The sequence below is a fragment of the Arachis ipaensis genome, chromosome B5 (assembly GCF_059453495.1).
Source record: "Arachis ipaensis isolate K30076 ecotype BB chromosome B5, ASM5945349v1, whole genome shotgun sequence".
Taxonomy (NCBI): domain Eukaryota; kingdom Viridiplantae; phylum Streptophyta; class Magnoliopsida; order Fabales; family Fabaceae; genus Arachis; species Arachis ipaensis.
Window position 1 is genome coordinate 1250511 of NC_142440.1, and position 23106 is coordinate 1273616.

General features: G+C 30.9%; 1 protein-coding gene across 1 annotated transcript; it reads right to left on the reverse strand.

The window, feature by feature from the left end:
- Positions 1–2832: 2832 nt before the first annotated feature.
- Positions 2833–10020, reverse strand: LOC107642336 (ABC transporter B family member 2). The gene is made up of 11 exons (XM_088488469.1): positions 9491–10020; positions 8793–8847; positions 8475–8650; positions 6515–6975; positions 5903–6437; positions 5453–5832; positions 4955–5367; positions 4499–4740; positions 4155–4402; positions 3655–4067; positions 2833–3558 (listed from the first exon to the last, which is right to left on the reverse strand). The coding sequence occupies exons 1-11, from the start codon at positions 9767–9769 to the stop codon at positions 3011–3013; spliced, it is 3750 nt and encodes a 1249-aa protein (XP_088344595.1). The 5' UTR covers positions 9770–10020; the 3' UTR covers positions 2833–3010.
- Between the last annotated feature and the right edge of the window lie 13086 nt (positions 10021–23106).

Below are 23106 nucleotides of genomic sequence, written 5' to 3' on the forward strand. Positions count from 1 at the left end.
GTGGTTGGCCAAATGCTTAGGAATCATTTTGTAATGGTTTAAATCCATAATAAGATTGCCAAAATTTACGTTTGATTTTGAAAATAGAATAAAATAGAATACTGAACAAGGATATAAAAGGATAAAATAGAGAGAATTTGATCAAAGGTGATGATATGGATTTATTAGTGAATGAATATTATTGAATTGAGTTTGTTACAATACATGCAGGTCTTGGCATATAGACTAGAGATTAGAGAAGCTATGCAACAGAATGGAGTACAGAATTATTAATAATAGAGCCACCGTGTAATTGGATCCGTAGGCCTGTATGTTCAGTCTAAGTTTTAATTTAGGTGATTAATTATTAATAATTAATTAGTGATTTAGGGTGTTGACCAAGGCTACAAAGTCTTCTATAGTTCTATTATATGTCATCAAGACATCAACGCATGAGCTGTCAAATATTTGAGTTCAAGACATATAACCGAAGAAAATAGAATTAGAGGTACAATGTATCTGCAGCCAAATCAACTAAAGGTTTAAGACTTAAAATGATTGATTAATAGTATATGAACAAATTAAAACACTTCCTCTCTGTTTATGTTCCATGTCTCATCTAATGTTATTATTTTGTACAGCACTGCAATGTTTTTTTTTTTTTTTTGAGAAATGTTAGGGGTCAGCAATTTTGGTGTTTTGTAACCATTAATTGGTCATCAATAGTATTTTTAATGGTGTGAGATTACATCCAATGATAGAAAATCACTCACTTTTGTTTTAATGGTTAAGTGTTGGGCAGAAAACACAAAAATTGCTAGCCCCCTAGATTTTTCCTTTTTTTATTTCGAGTTCAATTTTGGTATATTGATATAATTACCTAATAAGAATATTCAGGTAATTAACCATGTTTTAACTAATATATATAGATATATAGATAGACTGTTGTAAACATTATATTTATAATTTCATCAATTTAATTATGTATAAATCAAATTTATTTTATAATTCATATATCCTCTGATATCGTCTTCACCTTAGCTTTTAGATATTTGTCAACAGGTACACCAACCAATGGAGTCTAACTACTGTCCATATATTAATGCAACAAAATTGTCAATATTGAACAAATTTTGGATTATATGCTTAAAACAGAAATAGTTAGTCTTTTAAAGTATAGTTATTGGGTAGAGGTGGGTGAGTGGAAGTTTAGATTTAGGTAATAACATATCAAATTTAAAGCATCAATTTATAATATATAAAAGTTGATACCAACTTTTTTCACAATGAATTTAAGTCATTTTTTTTACTAATGATGTCACATCAGTAATTCTAATGACTTGGCAAAAGATGAAAAACAACCAATCATTATTTAGTAAAATATTTTAAAAAAATTAAAACAAAAAACTCTTATCTATTATTATTCAATTATATTGAAACATCAAGTACTAATTAAATGCAATAAATATATATTAAAAATGTCATAATAATAATTATAAAAAATTTTAGAATATTCAAATTCTACAACTTATACATATTAAGACTCTTACTACTCTTCATTTCTTAATCTCTCATACTAATTGTCAAAAATTCCTTAAATTTAATATAACATTTTTATATATTTTTCATTCTCATTCATTTATTTTTTAAATTATTTACAAACAAAAAACTACAAAAAAGACAAAGTGTATCCATTAATGCAAATCGAAAAATAAAAAAAAATAAAAATACAGTTTTGTATAACTCTAATATAAATAACCTATGTCTTTTTTAAAAATAAATAAATTCAAAATCTATTTATAATATGTTCTCTAAACTATTTTTAATATAACATTTATTAAAATATACTATATAGTATAAATAATCTACTTCTTCGCACATTGTGCGGGTCTCACTCTAGTTATATTATAATAACGTTTGACTTGTCAAATTTGTTTATATGCAAGCTCATAGCACAATAATGTAACTCGTTAGTTTTCATGCGATGTTGACAAAAAGAGTTGTAACTTCTTAGTTTTCTATATGAATAAGTAGTTACATTATGAAATATTGATGAGGAGTGCACAAGATGAGAGAGTTCCTAACTGAATACCCGGTGCTGTAAATTGTAATAACAGCCTAACCACCCTGCTGAGTCAGCAATAACTGAATCAGCTTGGTATATCATATTCATACCTAATCATAAGGTATTGTTATTTGGGGTGTGCATGTGAACAGCGAGCAGGCCATGAAGAAAGTGTTTTTCCCATTAAGGACAACCCAACTGTATGGACCATTCATTTTCAGTTAGAGGTTGCTCTCATCTAGTTGGCATGGGTAACTGTGCCTTCTAGTTTAAGTAAGAGCAACCATGCTACTGTGTCTATAATTTTTGAAGTACGAAATGTACAGATACAACTTATTTATCGTGTTGCGTATACTATAAGCACAATAAACCGGAATTTGCGAAAGGTGTAGGGAAGAAATTAAGAAATAAGAAGGTGGAAACTCAAGTACAGTCGATTTCATTTCACGTGAAGTTGATAACTAAAAGCTGTTAGATGATTTAACTAATTTGACTAAATTTTCATTTAACAGTTTTTGACTATCAACTTCACCTGAAGTCGACTGCACCTGAGTTTTCACCAATTAAGAATATTGAAATGGCATTACTATTTTGAAATACATACCGTGTATTTAATTCATTAACATGGATCATGTGATGGAAATTAAAGTCTCATCATAGCAGCAGAGTTTCTGCAGAGAGAGAAATAATGATTTCTGTACTTGCTTTGATTCCTTTTATATACAGACTATTCAGCACCCATTTGTTTTATGCTATTATCAGATGATGAACTATAAAAATGAGAGTCATGATTCAATGCCAGAACTTACCATTATATATATATATATAGGAAACTATTATTCCGGGCGAAACACCACCACCCCAATTCACATAATAATTCTCTGTAAATCCCAGGGGGGAAAACAAATAATATAAAATTACTGTATAAAAAATTCATGATCATTAATTGTGGTTATATAAATGTGGCTATAGTTGATGCTGTTGTTGTTGAAGGTTGACTAATTTGAAGTAAGATCCATTTTTATTTTCTATAAGAGTGGAATGAGTCCCATGCTCAATTATTTTGCCATCTTGCAAAACTGAGATTTGATCAGCATTCCTTATTGTGGAGAGCCTATGTGCCACAATAACCGTTGTTCTGTTCTGCATCAACCGGTCCAAAGCTTGTTGAACCACGCGCTCGGATTCAACATCGAGCGCGCTGGTGGCTTCATCCAAGAGCAGGATTTCAGGGTTCTTTAGGACAGCTCTGGCAATGGCCACTCTTTGTCGCTGACCGCCTGATAGTTGAACTCCTCGCTCCCCAACCTTGGTTGAGTATCCCTCCGGAAGGCCACTTATGAAGTTATGAGCATTGGCAAGCTTCGCTGCCTCTATTACTTCTGAATCAGAGGCTCCTTCTTTCCCATAAAGGATGTTTTCGTAAATTGATGTCGCGAAAAGCGCCGGTTCTTGCTGCACAAGCCCAATGTGTTTCCTAAGAGATTTCAAATTGAGTCTCCTTATATCTTTTCCTGCATTTCAGAATCAATTTTGTCACAATCTAGAGATACCAAGGTTACTTGTTCCTCAAGTAACATGTATGATCCTATATAGTTTAGAAAACTCACCATCAATCAGCACTTTCCCAGAAGTTGGATCATAAAATCTTAGTATGAGGGAGATAACAGAGCTTTTTCCAGAACCACTTTGTCCAACCAAGGCAATACTCTTGCCTGAAGGAACAAGTAGATTGAAATCCTTGAAAATAATCACATCTGGCCTTGAAGGGTAGCTGAAATGGATTCCCTTGAGCTCAATTGTTCCTTCCACTGTCTTCAACTCTTCTCCAACATCACCTATTATGCCTGTCTTCCTATCCATCACTTCGAAAACGGACGCAACCATTTGATTCCCTTTCAAAAGGTCTGGGGCGAGCGCCAAAGTCTCGCCCATAGCCAGCGCTGTTACTATTAAAACCATAAATGACTTCATCACTGATTTAAAGCTTGCAAGCTCCTTCTCCATTAAGACGGATCCATACCTGGAAAAGATAACAAATCTCAATACCAAGATAGAAAATTAGCCTATTGACATGTTAAGGAGGAAAGTATGAAGCTGAAGCTTGTACCACAAGGCAAGGCCATAAGATGAGAAAATAAAGAACTGGGAAATCCCATAAAATATGCCAGCGATTTGGCCTCTTTGAAACGAACGTTTCGAAGGATCAACAAGCTCATTAGCATAGAGATCAAGGACCTTTTCTTCAGAACAAAACGCAGCGACCGTGCGAATATTGCTAACAGCTTCCCCGGCCAACATGTTGGCTTTTAGATATGCTTTGCTCAAGTTGCCACCATAGCCTTTCATAAAAAGTTTCTGAAATAATCATTGAAAGATAATAAATAACAAGAGCTAGAAAACAGACACAATGTGAGATAAATTAATGTTGGAAAAAATGGAGCAAGAAGGAACCTCACTGATGTGACCACAAATGATCAAAGGATATGTGGCCAAGACAACAAGAGTTATTCTCCAATTCAACATGAAGGCAATAATGAATGAAGCAACAACCAGGGCAACATTCTGTAACAGAATTGTGGAACGATCAACAACTATGGTCCTCAACAAAGTTGCATCGGTCTCTAAACGTGATGAAAGCATAGAACTTGTGTTGCTTGTATCATCAAACCAGCCAATTTCATTCTTCAAAATAGCTGCAGCCACATAAATTGGAAAAAGTTGTTCTTCAGCTTTATAAATTACACAAGCCAACAAGACAGTGTTCAATCCTGAATCTGCAGCATACAACTTTGTAAAAGAATTCAACAGAAGAAGAAATTTTACTTAAGGTGCATATAAATTTCTCTGATGCATACATGCTGTTTAAAAGGCAGAGAATTGGATAGATAGTTAGCTGATGAAACTTACCCGAAAACATCCTTTCACGGACACGAAGGGTGAGGCGCTCTCCCATGATTCCAAAACAAAGATGCTCAATGGCATGGACAGTGATAGTTATGACTGCTCCTCCACAGAAGAGGAAAGCAATTTTCTTGACTTCATGTTTGGTGGTATCCCAATCCATATAGTATGATACAAGAGCATGCGAGATTCCAAGTGCAAAGAGTGGCATCTGTGCTCCAGCAACAAATGCACACAATGTCCCAAAAACCCCATAAACCCAGTCAGGACCAATCATAGAATATAGCCTTCTTGCTGAAACATGCTTTGGCTTGCTTGCATTTTCTTCATCACAGATCCGCCCAATAGAATCCTTATCGGATCGAAAACTACCTCCAAAGCTTGTTGTTGTCCGGGACAATTCCCTTGAGTACTTTATGCTACAATCATAAGCAATATAAGGTATAAATTCCAATGGAAACAGAGATGCTTCTGTTAACTTGAGCTGCAAGTTACTACAAGTACCTTGATTGGCGGCCCAGGCTAGGCCCGACCGAGGGGAGGCGCTGCAGAGAACTTGCCTCTTGGAGTTGAACAAGAGAGGCATACACACTAGTAGGATTGGACATTAGCTCCTCATGGTTTCCAGTTTCCACAATCTTCCCTCCTTGAACAACAGCTATCATATCTGCATTCCTAATAGTAGAAAGTCTGTGTGCTACTATCACAGTTGTCCGGCCCACCATAACCCGATCAAGAGCCTCCTGCACACTCTTCTCTGACTCAGCATCCAGAGCACTGGTTGCTTCATCCAGCAACAGGATTGATGGATTCTTCACTATGGCTCGAGATATCGCAATTCTTTGCTTCTGTCCACCTGATAGCTGTATCCCTCTCTCACCAACCTATAAAACATGCTTAATTAGCATCAAGATGAATTACATCATGCATATATATACATATATGTATATACACCTGAGTTTCTAATCTTTCAGGAAGATTGTTAATGAAAGACTGAGCATCTGAAAGCTTGACAGCACGTTTTAATTCTTCAAGAGTGGCATCATCTTTTCCATAGAGAATGTTCTCCTTGATGCTTGTAGCAAAGAGTGCAGGTTCCTGATTAACGAGTCCAATTTGCTGCCTAAGCCATTTGAGATCAAGTTCCCTGATATCATTCCTGTCCAATAGTATCTGACCTGAAAGTGGTTCATAGAAGCGTTCGACCAACGATATAACAGTGCTCTTTCCAGAACCACTTCCTCCCACAAGGGCTACAATCTTCCCTGCAGGAATGTCAAGACAGAGGTGGTTGAAGACAGTTACGTCCGGCCGAGACGGATAGCTGAAACAAACATCCCTGAATTGGATACGGCCCTCCAATTTGCTTAGCTTTCGACCTGAGCTTCTTTTGCTGATTGTGTCCCTCTCTATCATCTCAAAGATTGGATATGCTGCTGCCTTTGCCCGGATAAATGCGGAGATATCAGGTGCTGCCTGCCCAAGTGACCTGATAAACAAACAAAACTCAACCTCGTATAAACCAACTATTTTCATATCAAAGGGGGAAGAAGAGGCAGGGCTTACAGGCCAGCGATGACAACATTGAGCATGGTGGTGAAAGACTCACCACCATTGGCAATACTCTTGTGAACAACAACGCTTGTGAACCAAACAAGCAAAGCCCATGAAAGAAAAAGGACACAGTGCATTGACCCCAGTCCAAGTCCCTTTGCTAATCCTGCTTTTCTACCGTTTTTGTAAGTGTTCATTAGAGCCGTTTTGTATGATTTCACTGCCCTTTCTTCTCCTGCAAATGCTTGAACCGTTCTAACATTCCCTATTACCTCTTCTGCAATTTCACCAGCTCTCACATACGCTTTACGAACCTTTGCAATAAGCCCAATTGTGACATATGCATATAGTCCTCCGGCAAGTGCAATCAACGGCACTATTGAAAGTGTCACAAGACTAATCTGCCACACTCTCACAAACCCAATGGTGAACCCAGCTATGAATCTGCTTATGTAGTGCATGAAGTTCCCTACCTGCAGTAAATCACGTTAATCTTCCATTATCATTCTATTTTTCACTCAAATTCCATGCATTCTTCACAATTGCCTTCCTATACTACTTCAACCATACTATTCTACAAAATTTACTTTCAATTTTTATATATTCATAGTAAATTTTTTAGCATGCATATCATATTTTTTTAGTAATGCCACATGTACACTAAAATCAGCCACTAAAGTCAGTCATTAATATAAAATATATGTTGGAATACAAATATATATTAAAAATAAATTAAATCACACATGTATTTATACACAAATACATTAGCGACTAATTTTAGTAGTTGATTTTTTTATATTGCTTAAAATGTTTCTTTTGACTCTCTCAGAACGTTGTCCTTGGTGGGGCCATGCCAACATGTCATGACCAGTGATAGCTAAATTGGATTTTGGGTTTAAGAAGAGCTAAATGAAAGTTATAGATAAAAGTTTTATAAAATATATACAAAATTTTAGTTTTTTATACAACTGTTATATATTTATTAAAAGAAGAAATTTGAATACTTTTACTTATTATAAATTATTTGGATTAGATGAACTTTTACAATAATAATATTTGGACACAAAGAAAATAGAGAGGGAAAAACAAAAATAAATAATAAATAAATAAAAGAGAGAGGGGGGGGGAGCTTAAAGTGGTTATCATTTATTGAGATTAAGTATAACTCTTTTATTTTCTAATTTTTAGATTTAGTTAAAAACTATAAATAGTTTCTTCTTTTTTTATAAAATAAAATTGGGCCTGTGAATTGGTAAAAGCTAAAGATCATAAAAAGATTTGTGACATGAAGAAAGTAACTGCTAAGATGCATGAACCAATGGAGTTATAGTTAGGCACATGGATCTCTGGTCAAAACGTAAAAACCTTAAAAACAAGGCAACTCTCTATCTATCCCCCGCTATCTTTCCCCAATCCCCACCCGACCCTATTAATGCCACCAAATAACCATTCAATGCCCCATTAAATCCACAGCTGTTCTACTCACTCACTAGATTTAAAGATGGTGTCAGACACAGACCACTTTCGCTTCAACTCTCTTAACAAACAACAACACAACCTTCATTTGTCAACTATACCTACTACTGTAGACTAGTAATTATTAGTAATAATCTTTCTAACCGCTTCAATTTTTATTGTTTTCTGCCTTTGGAATTCAATTAATGAAAACCATTCATAATTAAAACAATAATTGTTACTAGCTACTAAAATTGTACAAGATTTGGAATTGAAGAGGGTGAAGGTGAAACCGACTTAGAGAGTTAGAGTGAAGATTATTACTTATTAGTGAGTTAAAGGCTTAAAAGGACTAATTTGTCTTTTCCATATTATATAGTGAATTTCATTTTCACCTCCCCCAAAAAATTAAAAAAAATAAATAAATTGCATAAAAGTAGTACTAGTAGTAGGAATAATTTCGGAGCAAAAAGACCATTTATTAATCTTGCAATTGCTTGAAATGGAGCATGCATACCTTTTCAGATAGTGCATCTTGAACTATGATAATGTCACTTGTAATGGCAGAAATAACCTCGCCTGTGGAAGACTCAGTATCAAAGAGACTTATGTCTTGATTCAACATTGATTTTAAATATGCCAATCTCATCTTTGCTGCTTGCCGTTCTCCGGTATGCATCCAACAAGCCACCTCTGTATTATTATTATTATTATTATTATTATTATTATTATTATTATTATTATTATTATTATTATTATTTTACCAATAATAATTATATAGTGATCATATATTAAAACGTTAATAAATTGACGGCAAAAATGAATAATTTCATACCTGTCCAAGATGAAAATAGTATTGCTATACTTAGATACACAAAATCCAACGAGTACTGCAAAATTCCAAAAAAGTTATATAATATTAAAACTTAAAGCTACTGTTTGGTGGAGAGACAGAAATAAAAAAAAATTGAGATTGAAAAACAGAGACTAAGAAATAGAGATTGAAATAAATTTTAGTATTTTGTTTGGTACAAAGTGAGAGACAGAAATTGAAACAAGAATGAAATTCTAATTTAATTTGTACAAAGGGTAAAATTAAAATGTTATTAAAATTTCAGTCTTCATCTCTAAAAATTTTAGTCTCCTGTGTTTCTACTTTTTTTTAGGTACTGAAATATTAAAATTTTAGGGATAGAGACAAAAATTTTAATACCAATCTCTTAACCAACAAATATGATACTGAGTCTCAATCTCCGTACCTCAAAAAAACACTACAGGATAGAAAATTAAGAATTTCTTGATCGAAATTTCAGGTCCGTAAAACCCCAAAATACCCTTGAAATATTTTGAACTACATGAGGACATGTTGGTATATTCACATCTAATGATCTCACTAGCTAGCTATAGCTTAGGACAAGAAAGAAATGAAAAAATATGATTTTTTTTTTTTTTATGGGCGGATAGGTGAATGCATGGAGAAAAAGAAGGAGGAAGAAGAAGAAGACAAGAGAAGAGAAACTAAGAAAAAGGTACCTTAGCAACTTTGTGAGAAGCTTCCTTAGGAAACAGATAAGCCAAACCTATGACATTGATCAACTTGCCAAAGAAGATGAAGAAAACAGGAACAGAGGCACCATGAATACACGCCCCAACAGATCCAATGGCCATTAACACAAAATCATAAGTGTCAGCAAAAGAGAACAGCTTCATAAAAGGAATCTTATGCTCCTTCTTCTTCTTATTCTCTTCTCCTCCTTTACTGTTAGAAGCATCCATGGCAGAATCAACGGAGAATGCACCCCGTTCTGACATTTTTGGCCTCAAAAAGAGAGCAAAACTAACAAGAATATGACCCTTCAAAAGTGCTGAAAAAGGGTAATAAGAAAAAGTGATAATGATGATGATGATGATGATGAAGGAGTTGTAGTTGTAGCTGTATTGAAGAAGAAGAAGAAGAAAGATAAGGAAGGTGGTCACGTTCGTTGTTGTGATTGTGATTTGTATTGAAGGAACTAACAAGTGAGGAATAATGGGGTAGGAGGTGGTGGATGTGCCATAATATATGGTGAAAAAAAGAAGATGGAATATTTATTAGTAGCTAGAAAAGAAGATAGAGAGTAGTATATAGTATGCACCTTTCAACATAATATTAAAATAATATTAATAATAATAATAATAATAATAAGCATATATTAAGAAAATTGTGGCTTCATTCACCAGATTAAGAATTGATACTATCAATTTTTTATTTCAGCGGATATTGTCAGGATTGATTTTATACCATTTAATCTTTTTTTTTCATTTATTTTTAATTTTGTTTGAAAAATATATGATGAAAAATTATACTTTATCATAATAATAATTGAGAATAAAAAATTAAAAAAATCTATTTCTATTTTAATTTTGTGTTATATTATTATGATTTATGAAAGTGTTTATGAGAGATTATTAATTTCTCTCTTGCGAAAGCCAAATAGTTTTTTTTTTTTTACCAAAAATAGGAGACTCGAACCCGCATCCTCTTAATTAAGTATGTGGAGACTATGTCATTTGAGTTATAACTTATTGGCAACACCAGATAGATTTAAATTACTAATAAGTTAAGTGATATATCAAATTTTAGGTAATATGTGTTATAAAAATAAATATTAAGATTATCATAAATATAAATTTTTGAATTTTGTATATATAAAAGATAATATTAATAATGTTAACATGTGATTTTAGGAAACATGTTAGTTAATCTTTTAAAATAATTAGATAAGATGGATGCCAAACTTTTAACTAGACACGCCGTCATATTAAATTTTCACTTAATTTAAATTAAATTACAACTTTCAGAACACATAAAATGTGACTTGTTATATATATTAGGTCAGTTTGGATGTTGTCTATGTTCATTAGAGATATAGATATGGTGTATTTATTTGTTTAATGAGATAAAAAAAATTAAATATATATTGACAATTTGACATATAACGAGTGACAAAATACATAAATTTAGTATTTTATAAAAAAATTGAGATACTCATACATATTGTCAAAAATTATTTTTTCGTTCTAAAAATTTAAGTTGATAGAAGAAATTAATATAAATAATTATATATTTAATAATATAAATTGTTATTATAATTTTATTCTCTCAAGAATCTAAAAAAAAATTATTTTCAACCCTCATCACGTAGGTCACCAATAATAATAAGAGTAAAATTGGTTTTTTTTTTTGTGACAAATGTATTTTTATTGCCTTCTTATAATTAGTATCTTAATAACTAATAAAGTAGATGTATACATATATGTATATTTAAAATATAATAAACAAGTACAGCATAATAATATAGATATCCCAGAAAAAAGCACACACATGAATCTACTCTCTCTTTCACTCTTTCTTTATCTCTCATAGTGCATTAAATTACATTGAGAATGAGTTGTTGGACTTTGCTATATGCATGTAGGCTCCAATAAGTTGAATTAGTGACAACTTGGTTGCGCTGTGGCTACAACTCATGAGAGGGAAATAACTTTAGACATGGGGAAGGGGAGTAATATCGATCAAAATATGAAGGTTCCGGGGTTGTTGTGGTTCAATTTTTCTTGTTTGTGTAAAATTAGATAAGATTCCACCTTATGCTATACTATACTACTATATTTTACATGGAAAAATAAGATAAGATGTATGGTACGGATACTTGTAGCAGGAAACTTTTCCTTAACCATTAAGATGTTAGCTTTCTTAATTCCTACCCCGTATGTGCCTTTAATTTATACTATATATTGACTTTATATTTTATCAAACATGTTTCTCAATTATGATTTTTCTCTTCTTTTTTATTTATTAACTATCAACCATTATATAATTGATAGGAAAGATATAACTTAAAAATTCATAGATTCTATTTCACGATTTATTAATATAATTGATAGGAAAAATATGGCGCTACTCGTTTCATTTTCATAAGATTATAAACAAGTAGTAATCAGTTGTACTTGTTTTTTTTTTTTTAATTATAGATAGGAAGACTCAAACTTACGATCTCTAATTAAGTATGAGAAGATTATGCCATTTGAATTATAACTCATTGATATAAGTTATATTTGGTTATAACACGCTTTAATTTGCAATTGCATAATTTGTTTTTAATTTTAAAAAAATAAAAAAACACATGTTTGTGCAGTAATGGCTTTTTTTATACCGTTCAGATTGCAAATATTTCGCTTTAGTTTAAATAGAGTTTAAATTTGTCAATTAATCATTCATCTATATAAAACAAAAAACAAAAAAAAAAGATGAAAAACCAATAATTCATCTATACATTGAACATAACATTAATTGAAACAAGAACTAATTCACTACATCAAGAAGTGCCCCGTAAGTATATGTTACTAATAGAATTATATTTTAGAGCTAAATCGGATGTTTGAAAATTTTTAGTTAAACAATTTAATTTTTAATAAATTTTAATCATTAAGTGATTTTTTAATTCTATTTTGTTAGATAAATCAATTTTTTTGTCAAATTTTGAAAAAAAAATTAATCTCTATCATTATTTAATAAAAGATATAACAATTTGTTATCTAAATGTATTAGTTATAACAAATTGACATACTTAGTTTAGTTAGCATTTGTGATTAATAGTTAATTATTAGTTAGTGTATTCAATAAGCCTAAAATATTTATTATGTAAGATGGTATATAAAGTAGGGTTCGTTAACTAATTCTGTAACATTGTCATTTTACCCACATTACTTTCTTTTTCTACCAAACAGATTTTAGAACTTTCTCTTTCTACTTCCTTTTCATTCTTCTCTATCATTCAAGCTTCACAACTCTTTTTTAGCTTCCATTTTTCACATAGTATCAGAGTACAAAGCAGTGCTCCTTTTGTGGCAGAACAAGACACATTATTGATACATGCTACAAGAAGCATGGCCTTCCCCTGCATTTGCAGAAACGTGGAAGCATCTTTCACTGATAAAAATAATGAAATTAGTGGATTACCTTCCATTGCTGTTAAAAATGGCGAGAATCCAAGTTATAGCTTAACCAATGATCAACGGATTGCTTTAATGTCCATCCTACAACAGTCAACTCAATCTAATCACACTATCAACCAAATCACTATATCAACTGAGCCAAAAGACTTACAGATCACCAAAAGTATCCTTTTAGCTGCATCTTTATCTGTTAATAAAAAATTTCTTAGATCAGATACTTGGGTAGTGGACACAGGTGCTACTGATCACGTTTGTTTTTCTCTAAATGTTTTTTCAGTCTTTCAAAAATATTGAACCCGTTACTGTGCACATGCCTGATGGCTCAATTGCTACTACTATTATTGCTAGCACAGTGATTTTTAATACAAATTTTTTACTTAGAGAATGTTCTCTAATTCCTGTCTTTAAATTCAATTTGGTGTCAGTTTCACGAGTTACAAAGGGATTGAATTGTCTATTTTTGTTTTCATATACATGGTGTCAGATTTGGGATCACCATCTATTGAAGATGATTGGCACAGCTAAAAGCAGCACTGATTTATATGTCCTAGATCACTCAAATGATCACACTGTAGCTCATTGTATTGCATAACATTAATCATAAACACTGCATCACACATCCAAAAATACTGTCTTGTCTACACAACAGTCACAACTATGGCACAGCAGACTATGGCACTTGAATAATTCAGTTTTGCAAACACTGCAAAAAGATTTTTCTTTCATTAAATGTAACAATAATGCTGTAGTTTGTGAACCTTGTCATTTTGCAAAATAAAAAAAAAAATCTTTTCCTATTAGTAGTTCAGTAGCTGACTCGCCTTTTGATTTAATACATGTTGATATTTGGGGCCCTCTATTAATTGTATCTACCTCTGGTTTTAAGTACTTTCTTACTATCGTTGATGACAATAGCCGTTTTACTTGGATTAAGTTCATGAAAAATAAATCTGAGGTTTCATTAATTCTGCCCAACTTCATCAAAATGGTTGAAACTCAATTTTCAAAAATCATCAAGTGTGTCAGATCAGATAATGGTCCGGAATTCAACTTGCATAATCTCTTTGTTTCTAGACGAATTTTACAGCAAAAGTCATGTATGAAAACCTCTCAACAAAATGGAATAGTTGAGAGGAAGCACCAACACATTCTTACAGTGACTAGGACTCTACTTTTTCAATCAAATGTTCCAAAAATTTTTTGGAATTTAGCAGTGACACACGCTGTGCATCTCATCAATAGAATCCCTAGTCCCATTTTACAAAATCTATCCCTTTTCAAAAATTGCATGACAAATTATCTGATTTAAACTACATCAAATTTTTTAGTTATCTTGTCTTTGCATCCACTTTAACTTAAATTAGGAAGAAGTTGGATTCACGAGCTCAAAAATGTTATTTTCTAGGATATAAAGAAGGGATCAAAGGATTTCTTCTTTATGATCTAAAAACAAGGCAAATTTTTCTTTCTAGAAATGTCATATTTATGAGTTTGAATTTCCATTCAAAACCAACACTGCCTCTTCAAATGTCAACCCTGCTGCTGTCATAACTACATCACCTGTCTCATGGACAGACCCCTTTGCATATCATGATCATCCTTCATTTTACCAACATGTGCATTCAACTCCAAATTTGCATCAGCATCAACCAACTTCCGTCACAGATTCTACTCCTCATAACACTGCAAGCTCAATTTCTAATGCACAAGCCTCATCCTTGTCTCATGCACATACTCACATAGACGTTCATGCATTACCTCACCTTGCACCTCTTAGGAAGTCTAGTAGGACTAGGCGAGCACCAACATATCTAAATGATTTTCATTGTGCAAATAATATCACTGCTCAATAAGCTATGCCAATTTTAAAATGTAAATATCCAATTTCAAATTCAGTGTCTTACTCTTCTCTGTCCACTAACCAATTGAATTTTTCTCTTGCTGTTTCCACACACAATAAGCCAAAAACCTATGAAGAAGCCGTCGAAGAAGACTGTTGGAAAAATATCATTAACGCCGAACTTTTGACACTTGAGCAAACTAAAACTTGTTACCACCAGGGAAGAAAACTATTGGCTGTCGTTGGGTGTTCAAAGTCAAGTTTAATCCTGATAGATCAGTGGAGAGGCACAAAGCACGCTTAGTTGCAAAGAGCTATACACAACGATATGGTTTAGACTACATGGACACATTCAGTCCAGTTGTTAAGATCACTACTGTGCGATTGGTTCTTGCTCTCACTGCAATCAAGGGTTGGCATTATCACCAATTGGATGTAAATACCGCATTCCTTCATGATGAGTTGAAGGAAACAGTGTATATGAAGCCTCCTCCAGGATTACTGCTTTCCTCTCCCGATTTGGTTTGCAAATTTGACAAGTCCCTCTATGGACTCAAGCAAGCTAGTAGGCAGTGAAACCTTAAGCTTTGTTCTGTTCTCCGTGCTCACGACTACCAACAGTTGAAGAATGATTATTCTTTATTTGTTTACAAAACACAAATTCGAGTCCTCCTTTACTGTGATCCTCGCTTATGTTGATGATCTCGTCCTGGATGGAAATGATATCGCTGAGATTCAATCCATCAAGACCATCATTGATCACCAATTCAAGATTAAAGACTTGGGAAATTTGAAATATTTCCTTGGCTTTGAAGTTGCAATAACTGCCAAAGGAATTGCTCTTTATCAAAGGAAGTATGCTCTAAATCTCTTGGATGAGTGTGGCCTATTGGGCATAAGACCAGCGAGTATGCCAATGGAGTATAGTCTCAAGCTTTCTAAGAGCTGAGGAACGCCACTCTCTGACGTCTCACAATACTGTAGATTGGTTGGTAGATTAGTGTATCTTACTAACACGCGTCCAGATATCAGTTCGCAGTGGGTAAACTTAGTGGATTTCTCAGCAAACCATCTAATATTCACCTTCAAGCAGCATATCATGTCCTTCATTATATCAAAACAGCTCCGGTCTCGGAGCTATTCTTTGCAGCAGATTCTGAGCTTCGCCTTTCTGGTTTCGCTGACTCAGATTGGGCACAATGCCCTGACACGCGACCCTCCCTTACTGGTTTTTGTTTCTTCTTAGGCTCTTCGCTCATTTCATGGAAAAGTAAGAAGCAATTTACTGTTTCCAGGTCATCTTCTGAGGCCGAATATAAGTCACTAGCTGTGGCCACCTGTGAGGCTCAATGGCTCAGCTACTTGTTGAAGGACCTCCGCATCGATTACAAACTCCCAATTTTTCTGTACTGTGATAGTCAGTCAGCCAGACATATCGCAGCTAATTCTGTATTTTACGGACGTACCAAACATATCGAAATCGACTGTCACATTGTTCAGACAAGCTTCTTAGTGGCCTGCTTCATCTCCTACCAATCATCACTACAGATCAAGTGGCGGATCTGTTCTTCAAACCTTTATCTCGTGCTCCTTTTGATTCTTGTGTGTCCAAACTTGGCATGCTTGATTTTCATCAACCAAGCACTGCCAGCTTGAGGGGACATGTTACCTGAATGTATTAATTATAATAGATTGGCATACTTAGCTTAGTTAGCATTTATGATTAATAGTTAGTTACTAGTTATTGTATTTAATTAACCTAAGATATTTATCATGTAAGTTGGTATATAAAGTAGGATTTGCTAACTGATTCTGTTAACTTGCCATTTTACCCAAATCACTTTTTTTTCTACTAAACAGATTTTAGAACCTTCTCTCTCTACTTCCCTTTCCATTATTCTCTATCATTCAAGCTTCACAACCCTTTTTCAGCTTCCGTTTTTCACACAATTTTTTAAAATTTTTTAAATTTGTAGATAAGTCTATCTAAAAAAAAGAATACGATATAAGAATTGATTTGTTTAACAAAATAAAAATTTAGCTTTGATATGAATGAGTATAAATTCTATTATTGTATTTATCTTCTGCAGTGCGTATTTATATACGGATGAGCCTAAGAGAAGAAGAGATTACAAGCCTTCTAGCTACCACAATTAAAAGCTAAACCAGTAAAAAAAAGCTAAGCTAGCATTTTTTACTAATTCACTAATATATCAAGACTCTGTTACATCAGTTACTATATGGTTTCTCTATAGATAATAACTACTAATAAGTTATAACTTAATTAAAATTAAAAAAAAATCTAGTATAGAAAACTAATTAAAAATATTTAAACTTTAAAATTTTATTTAAAATATTTGTAAAATTAAAAGAACTAATAAATTAATTAAACCTTTTTTATATTATATTTTAAATATAATATATATGGTCATTATTTATTATTTTTAGTTTTCAGTTCAGTTATTTTGTATTATCGATGTCTGTACGTAATACAAAATTACTATCTACAAAAACTAGTGCTAGCTTTTTGTTAAAAGAAATAAATAAATAAGATTTTAGCTATTATTATTCCCTAATAATCATAAGAAGAATATATATGAGTTTCAAGAGAAAAAAATAAAAAAGAAATGTAGAGTTCATAAACAAAAAAAAAAAAAGTAACAATATATTGAGAAAAATATGTTAATAATTAAGAGAAATAGGGATTTTTCTGTTTTCTACATATATGAAATTTGAAACATATGTTAATAATTAAGAGAAATATTTGAGAATTAGTAATTTTTAGTATGTTTGATTATTATTTGGTTAGTTAGTATAAATATTAGATTATTTTTAATAAATAAATTTTATTAATTTATATGTATAATAAATTTTTAAAAATTTAGATATAAATTATATTATTTTATATATATATATAACTCTTAGTGAATATAGATATAAATTATATATTTTTTATATACAAAATATCTATAAATTAAATATAAATAAAAATTATTGTTAATTAAATATTAACAAAAAATAATAATATTTAGTAATCATATAATATTTATCACTAATTAATAATGTAGCTGAGCATGTGAGAATGAATACTTTGTGTAATTATATTGTAAAAGATAAAATCGGTATGATATAATTTCCACCTACTAATAAACAAAATTACCTATAAATTATAGGTAATTAATTACACATTATGGCCATTTTATCCACAACCTAACCAGCTAACTCAGGAATGCAACCTTATTATTAATATGGATTTATCCACAACTACAATGATATATACGTTGCTAGAGATACATGTATATAGAACTATGGTCCACTTTTGACTTTTTTTTTTCTTTTTAATCTTTAATTTGAAAAGTTTTAAAATTTTATTTAATTTGATCCACATATATCATATATACACTTAACACTTTGAACATATATTGTTAACACATACACATGGTCCTTCATAATATCTATATAGAATTTGATATTCATCTTAATTACATATCTCAACATATATCCAAACAAGAATAATATTGGCGTATTGCCATCATAAGATGCCACGTGCTATATACTAAAATGTTCAAAGTCTGGCTACTTGAATTTTTTATCCTTAACAAAATATATAAAAAAAAGAAGACTAAAAAGCACATGAAAGTAATTGTGTTTGAAAACTTGCACGCTTAAACTAGAAAAGTGTTTGAGAACTACCTCTAAATATTAAAAAACAATAGGCACATAAACACTAGAATATAATTAGGATCAATTAGTATTATTTAGTATATTTGAATATTTATTATATATATAGGAGATTATATTTTTATTATTATGATTCTCTTAGTACCTATAAATATTTTTTTATATTGTATCATTCTAGATAACTTGAATAGACAAACAAATCATTTCTCCAGTTTAATCTCTTGTTTCTAACATGGTATCAGAGCCATGATATCTTCCTTTAAGAGGATAGGTTGTTTTCCTTGCGGTGAAATCACGTAGTTTTTGCGTTTTTTTTTTCTATTTTCTCTGTCTTGTGTTTTTTCGAGTCCAATGATCAAACACCATTGTCATCCGCTGCTTACATATTCTCATGAAGAAATCATATAGTTTTCGCTCTCTTTCGGCAGTTCCGTCTGCGTTCTCTCGTGGCAGTTCCATCTGCGTTTCTTTCTGACAGTTCCGTCTGCACTTCCTTCAGAGACAAGCAGCAGTTCCATCTGCGCTTTCTTCCAGCAGTTCTGTCTGCACCCGTTTTATCAGTTTATGCAGTTTTTTTTTCTCTTTATTTCGTTGTTTTAAATAAATTTCAAATTCAATTTGTCACTTGAGTTTGAGGGGATGTTAGAATATAATTAGGATCAATTAGTATTATTTAGTATATCTGAATATTTATTTATTATAAAAGATTACGTCTTTATTATTACGATTCTCTTAGTACCTATAAATACCCTTTTATATTGTATCATTTTAGACAACTTGAATAAACATACAAATCCTTTCTCTAGTTTAGTCTCTTGTTTCTAACAAACACAAAAGTAAATGTTTTTACATCTTGTTTGAAAGTGATTCATGGCAGGTAAATATTTTCATGCAGTTGTAAATTGTACATTAAAAATAAAAATTGATTAGATAATAATTTAGTCAAATATATTAAAATTATTTAACCATTTTTTACTAACAATTTTATATAAAGACCACTTACACTTGAGTTTCTACCAATAATATAAAGACTATACCACTAGCATGCACCATCATCTCTACATGCCTTTTCGTTTCCAACTTTGGATTCGGAAGTCAATATATAATAACCACCATACCATATCGTGGTTGTATCTCGCTTCTTTCTGAAGTTGGATCGGAGAGATGTTAGTTTTTGCCACCAGCTTGATTGCCGCAAAGAAGTCATCACCCTTATTGGATGAGATCCATGAAGAAGATGGATGACGATAGGAACAAAGCAACTTGCATTGCAAACAAAGGAGAATGAAAAAAAAAAAATAGTTACGTATTTATGTTTGATATTGTCACTGCAACAATATAAATTATTTTTTAGGGTTATATGTGTAAAAAAAGAATTAAAATTTGTCAAAAAAAATAAATTTTGACACTATTTTAACTAAGAAAATATGTTAATAAAAATTTTGTCAAAAATAGTATTTTTAACATATAAGTAATTGTGAAAAAAGTTTAAATCTTATTTTGATAAATATTAGCTGTTAAAAATAATTTGTTAGAAAAATTTGAGAATATATTTTCTGTAATATTTATTAACCGTCAAAAATACTATTTATTTTGATACTTATTGACCATAAAATATTTTCAACAAAAATTTTTAACAAAGAATGAAATGAGATTTTGAAATTGAATAATAAATTGAGATTTTGAAGATAAAGAATGGGTAGTATAATTCCAAACTGAGAGCAGTGTGATGTCAAAATTGACAGAGTTCGAAGAAAAAGAGAAATATTAGAGTAAATTGAAAACAAATGAGTGTTAAAATTAAGAAGTAATTTTCTACGGTCAAATTATTCATCAAAAAAATATAGAGAATTTGACATTTGTGATATTTGTCAAAAATATATATTAATTTTGACATTTAATTATGATGTTAAAAAATAAAGTGTTAAAATAACTTTTTTTTTTGTAGTGTGTTATTTGAAGATAAAACGAGAATATTTTAAATACTTTAAAATCAGAATATCTTAAAATGTCGGAAATGATAAAAAGAGAGAGGAGTTAATCCGAGGATTCTAAGCCTTTTAAATTTTGAAATTTTATTTTTAATCAGTAAAAATGAACCAATGATATGTCACAAACATGAATATAATGGAATAGAATAACAATTTTTATTTGCCGTTGAAATATGCAAGAAATTATCCAGATAAGATTCATATTTTTATTCATGTCTTTTTTATTCAATAAATTTTTATAAGAATGTTATTGTTAGTCAAAATAATTATTTTTAAAAGATCAAACTTATTCGAAATGCTAGTGAAATGTCAAGAAGGAGGTAGAAACCGAAAAGAAGTACGTGCAAGCATTAATTGAAAGTTATGTGACATAGACTCGATTTAGAAACTTTGATAAATCGAACAAGTACTTGAATGAAGGATCGAACTGATTTTCGAAAAGAAAATCGAGCAGTTACATGAGTAGAGAAGTCGAAAGTTTTTTCTGAGTGAGGAATTTATTGGTAATGTTTGTGGGTAAAAGAGCAGGAACAGTTACCTAAGAGTTCGCATACAAAACAACGTCGTGTAATTAATGGTTGGTTATAGAAGTAGGTTATAGATATTAATAAGTTTTAGGGAATAAAGGTTAGATTTTCTATTCAGAAATATACTCAAACACACTCATATTCTAAAGAATTTCTGAATTTGCGTTCGAGTTTGATTTTTGTAGGATTCTTTTCACTGTCTTTACTTTTCATTTATGATTCTTGCAAAATTTTATCTTTTAAGCAAATTTATGTTTCAAGCATTGTCTAATTTTCATGTTTAATTTACGTTTCAGTACCTTTAATTTCCATATGTAAAGTTCTTTAGTCCAATCGAAAGCATTTTTATTGCTTTCTTTAAATTTCAATGCAAAACTTTTTGATTTCAATCAATTTTATTTTTCGAATCCTTTGTTTTATACTTCTTTTATCTTTTTGTACTTTTTGAACTTATTTCTCGTTCTAATAATACTTGTCTAATTTGAGCACCCTTTGATGCACTTATAAAAAATTGATTTTTGCAAAAGAAAAATTCGTTTCGCTCCCAGACCATTAGAATCAAACCACCGTCAATTTGCTAAAAATCGACAAAACAGTTATATGTCCAGTTAAATTAAATCATTATTAGGAAAACGATACATATCCGATACACGTCCTCTTTTAAATCTGTTTGTGCATGTAGGGGAAAATTGCCATTTAGAGTTTAACTGAAATTCTTGTAAATCACTCCATAATATACCATATTGATTTATTGCATGAAAATGGAGAAATCATATGGAAAGTAGAGTGTTCACACCGTCAATTCAGGTACGTGACGTACGTATACGGTATACCATACACACATACATACACACACATGCCAGCTAAACTTTGTTTATTCAATTTATTTATCTTTCTTCAATACTGATATATATGTGTTTGTAGAAAAACCACCTGAATAGTTATTATTCTTTTCCTTTTCTTTCATCATGTGCTTTTCTTATTAATTATTGGATAACATTTATGAATTCAATTATAAAATTATTTTTTTCGTTCCAGATAATATTACTCACATTTTTAAAGTATTTTTTTTTCAATTTTAATATCTAAATTCTAAACTATAAAATTTAAATAATAAATTTTAAACATTCTAAAAAATTAGTTAATACTGACAAATTAAAAATTAGTTATACTTATTCAACATTTATTTAATTACGTTATTTATTTATTTTTTATAAAAAATACAATGTTTTATTGGTTGATACATACGTAGCTGGAAAATTTTCAAGTTTAGAAGTTCTATTTGTCCCTACTTTGTATAACAAAAAACCAATCTTGATTGCTTCTTCCCCCAACTATTTTACCAGCAATTTTTTGCTTTATTATTGATTGATTTACTTTAATTTGTCACTTTGTTCCGAAGCTCCATGCAATCCTTGTGAAGGAGGGATCATTAGTGCATCACCTTCAACCTACACTGGAACCATTAGATATTTATGAAGTATTAATTTATTGGACAAATAAAATGCTATTTTAAGACGAAATCTATATTATATTAGTTTATTAGTTTATATCTTATTCTGAAAAATAGTACTCTGTTTTTAGTACTTGGTAGAACACAATCTAATTAACATTCTATAAATATTTAATAATATCTTCATGCCACGTAGTAGATATATAGCTAAGCATCACATCAATTAGTTACGCTTGAACTAATTATTATTTATTATTTCTCTTGTCGAACCACATACACCCTGGTCTTAATCAAAGATTAAAATTACTGATCGATGCATTATATATGTTATGTCAAAATTTTTGAATTCCTTAATTTTAAGATTATTTATGTTAAATTATTAAAAAAATAAAAGTGTATTTTTATTTATAAGTATAACTAAGAGATTTTAATTTTTGATTTAGACTCAATTTCTTATCATAATATTAATTTATTGTTCTTAATTTTAATGAGTGTTTTTTTTTCCTCAACCAAAATAGGTTAAACTTCATTCCTATTAGAGTTGAACAGCAACTTTTTTATGAATAAAAAATTATAGAATTATTTTTGACATGTTAGAGACTAAAATCTTATAGATATATTTAGTTATTGGTTCTTATTAAATTTTGAAGACTCAAATC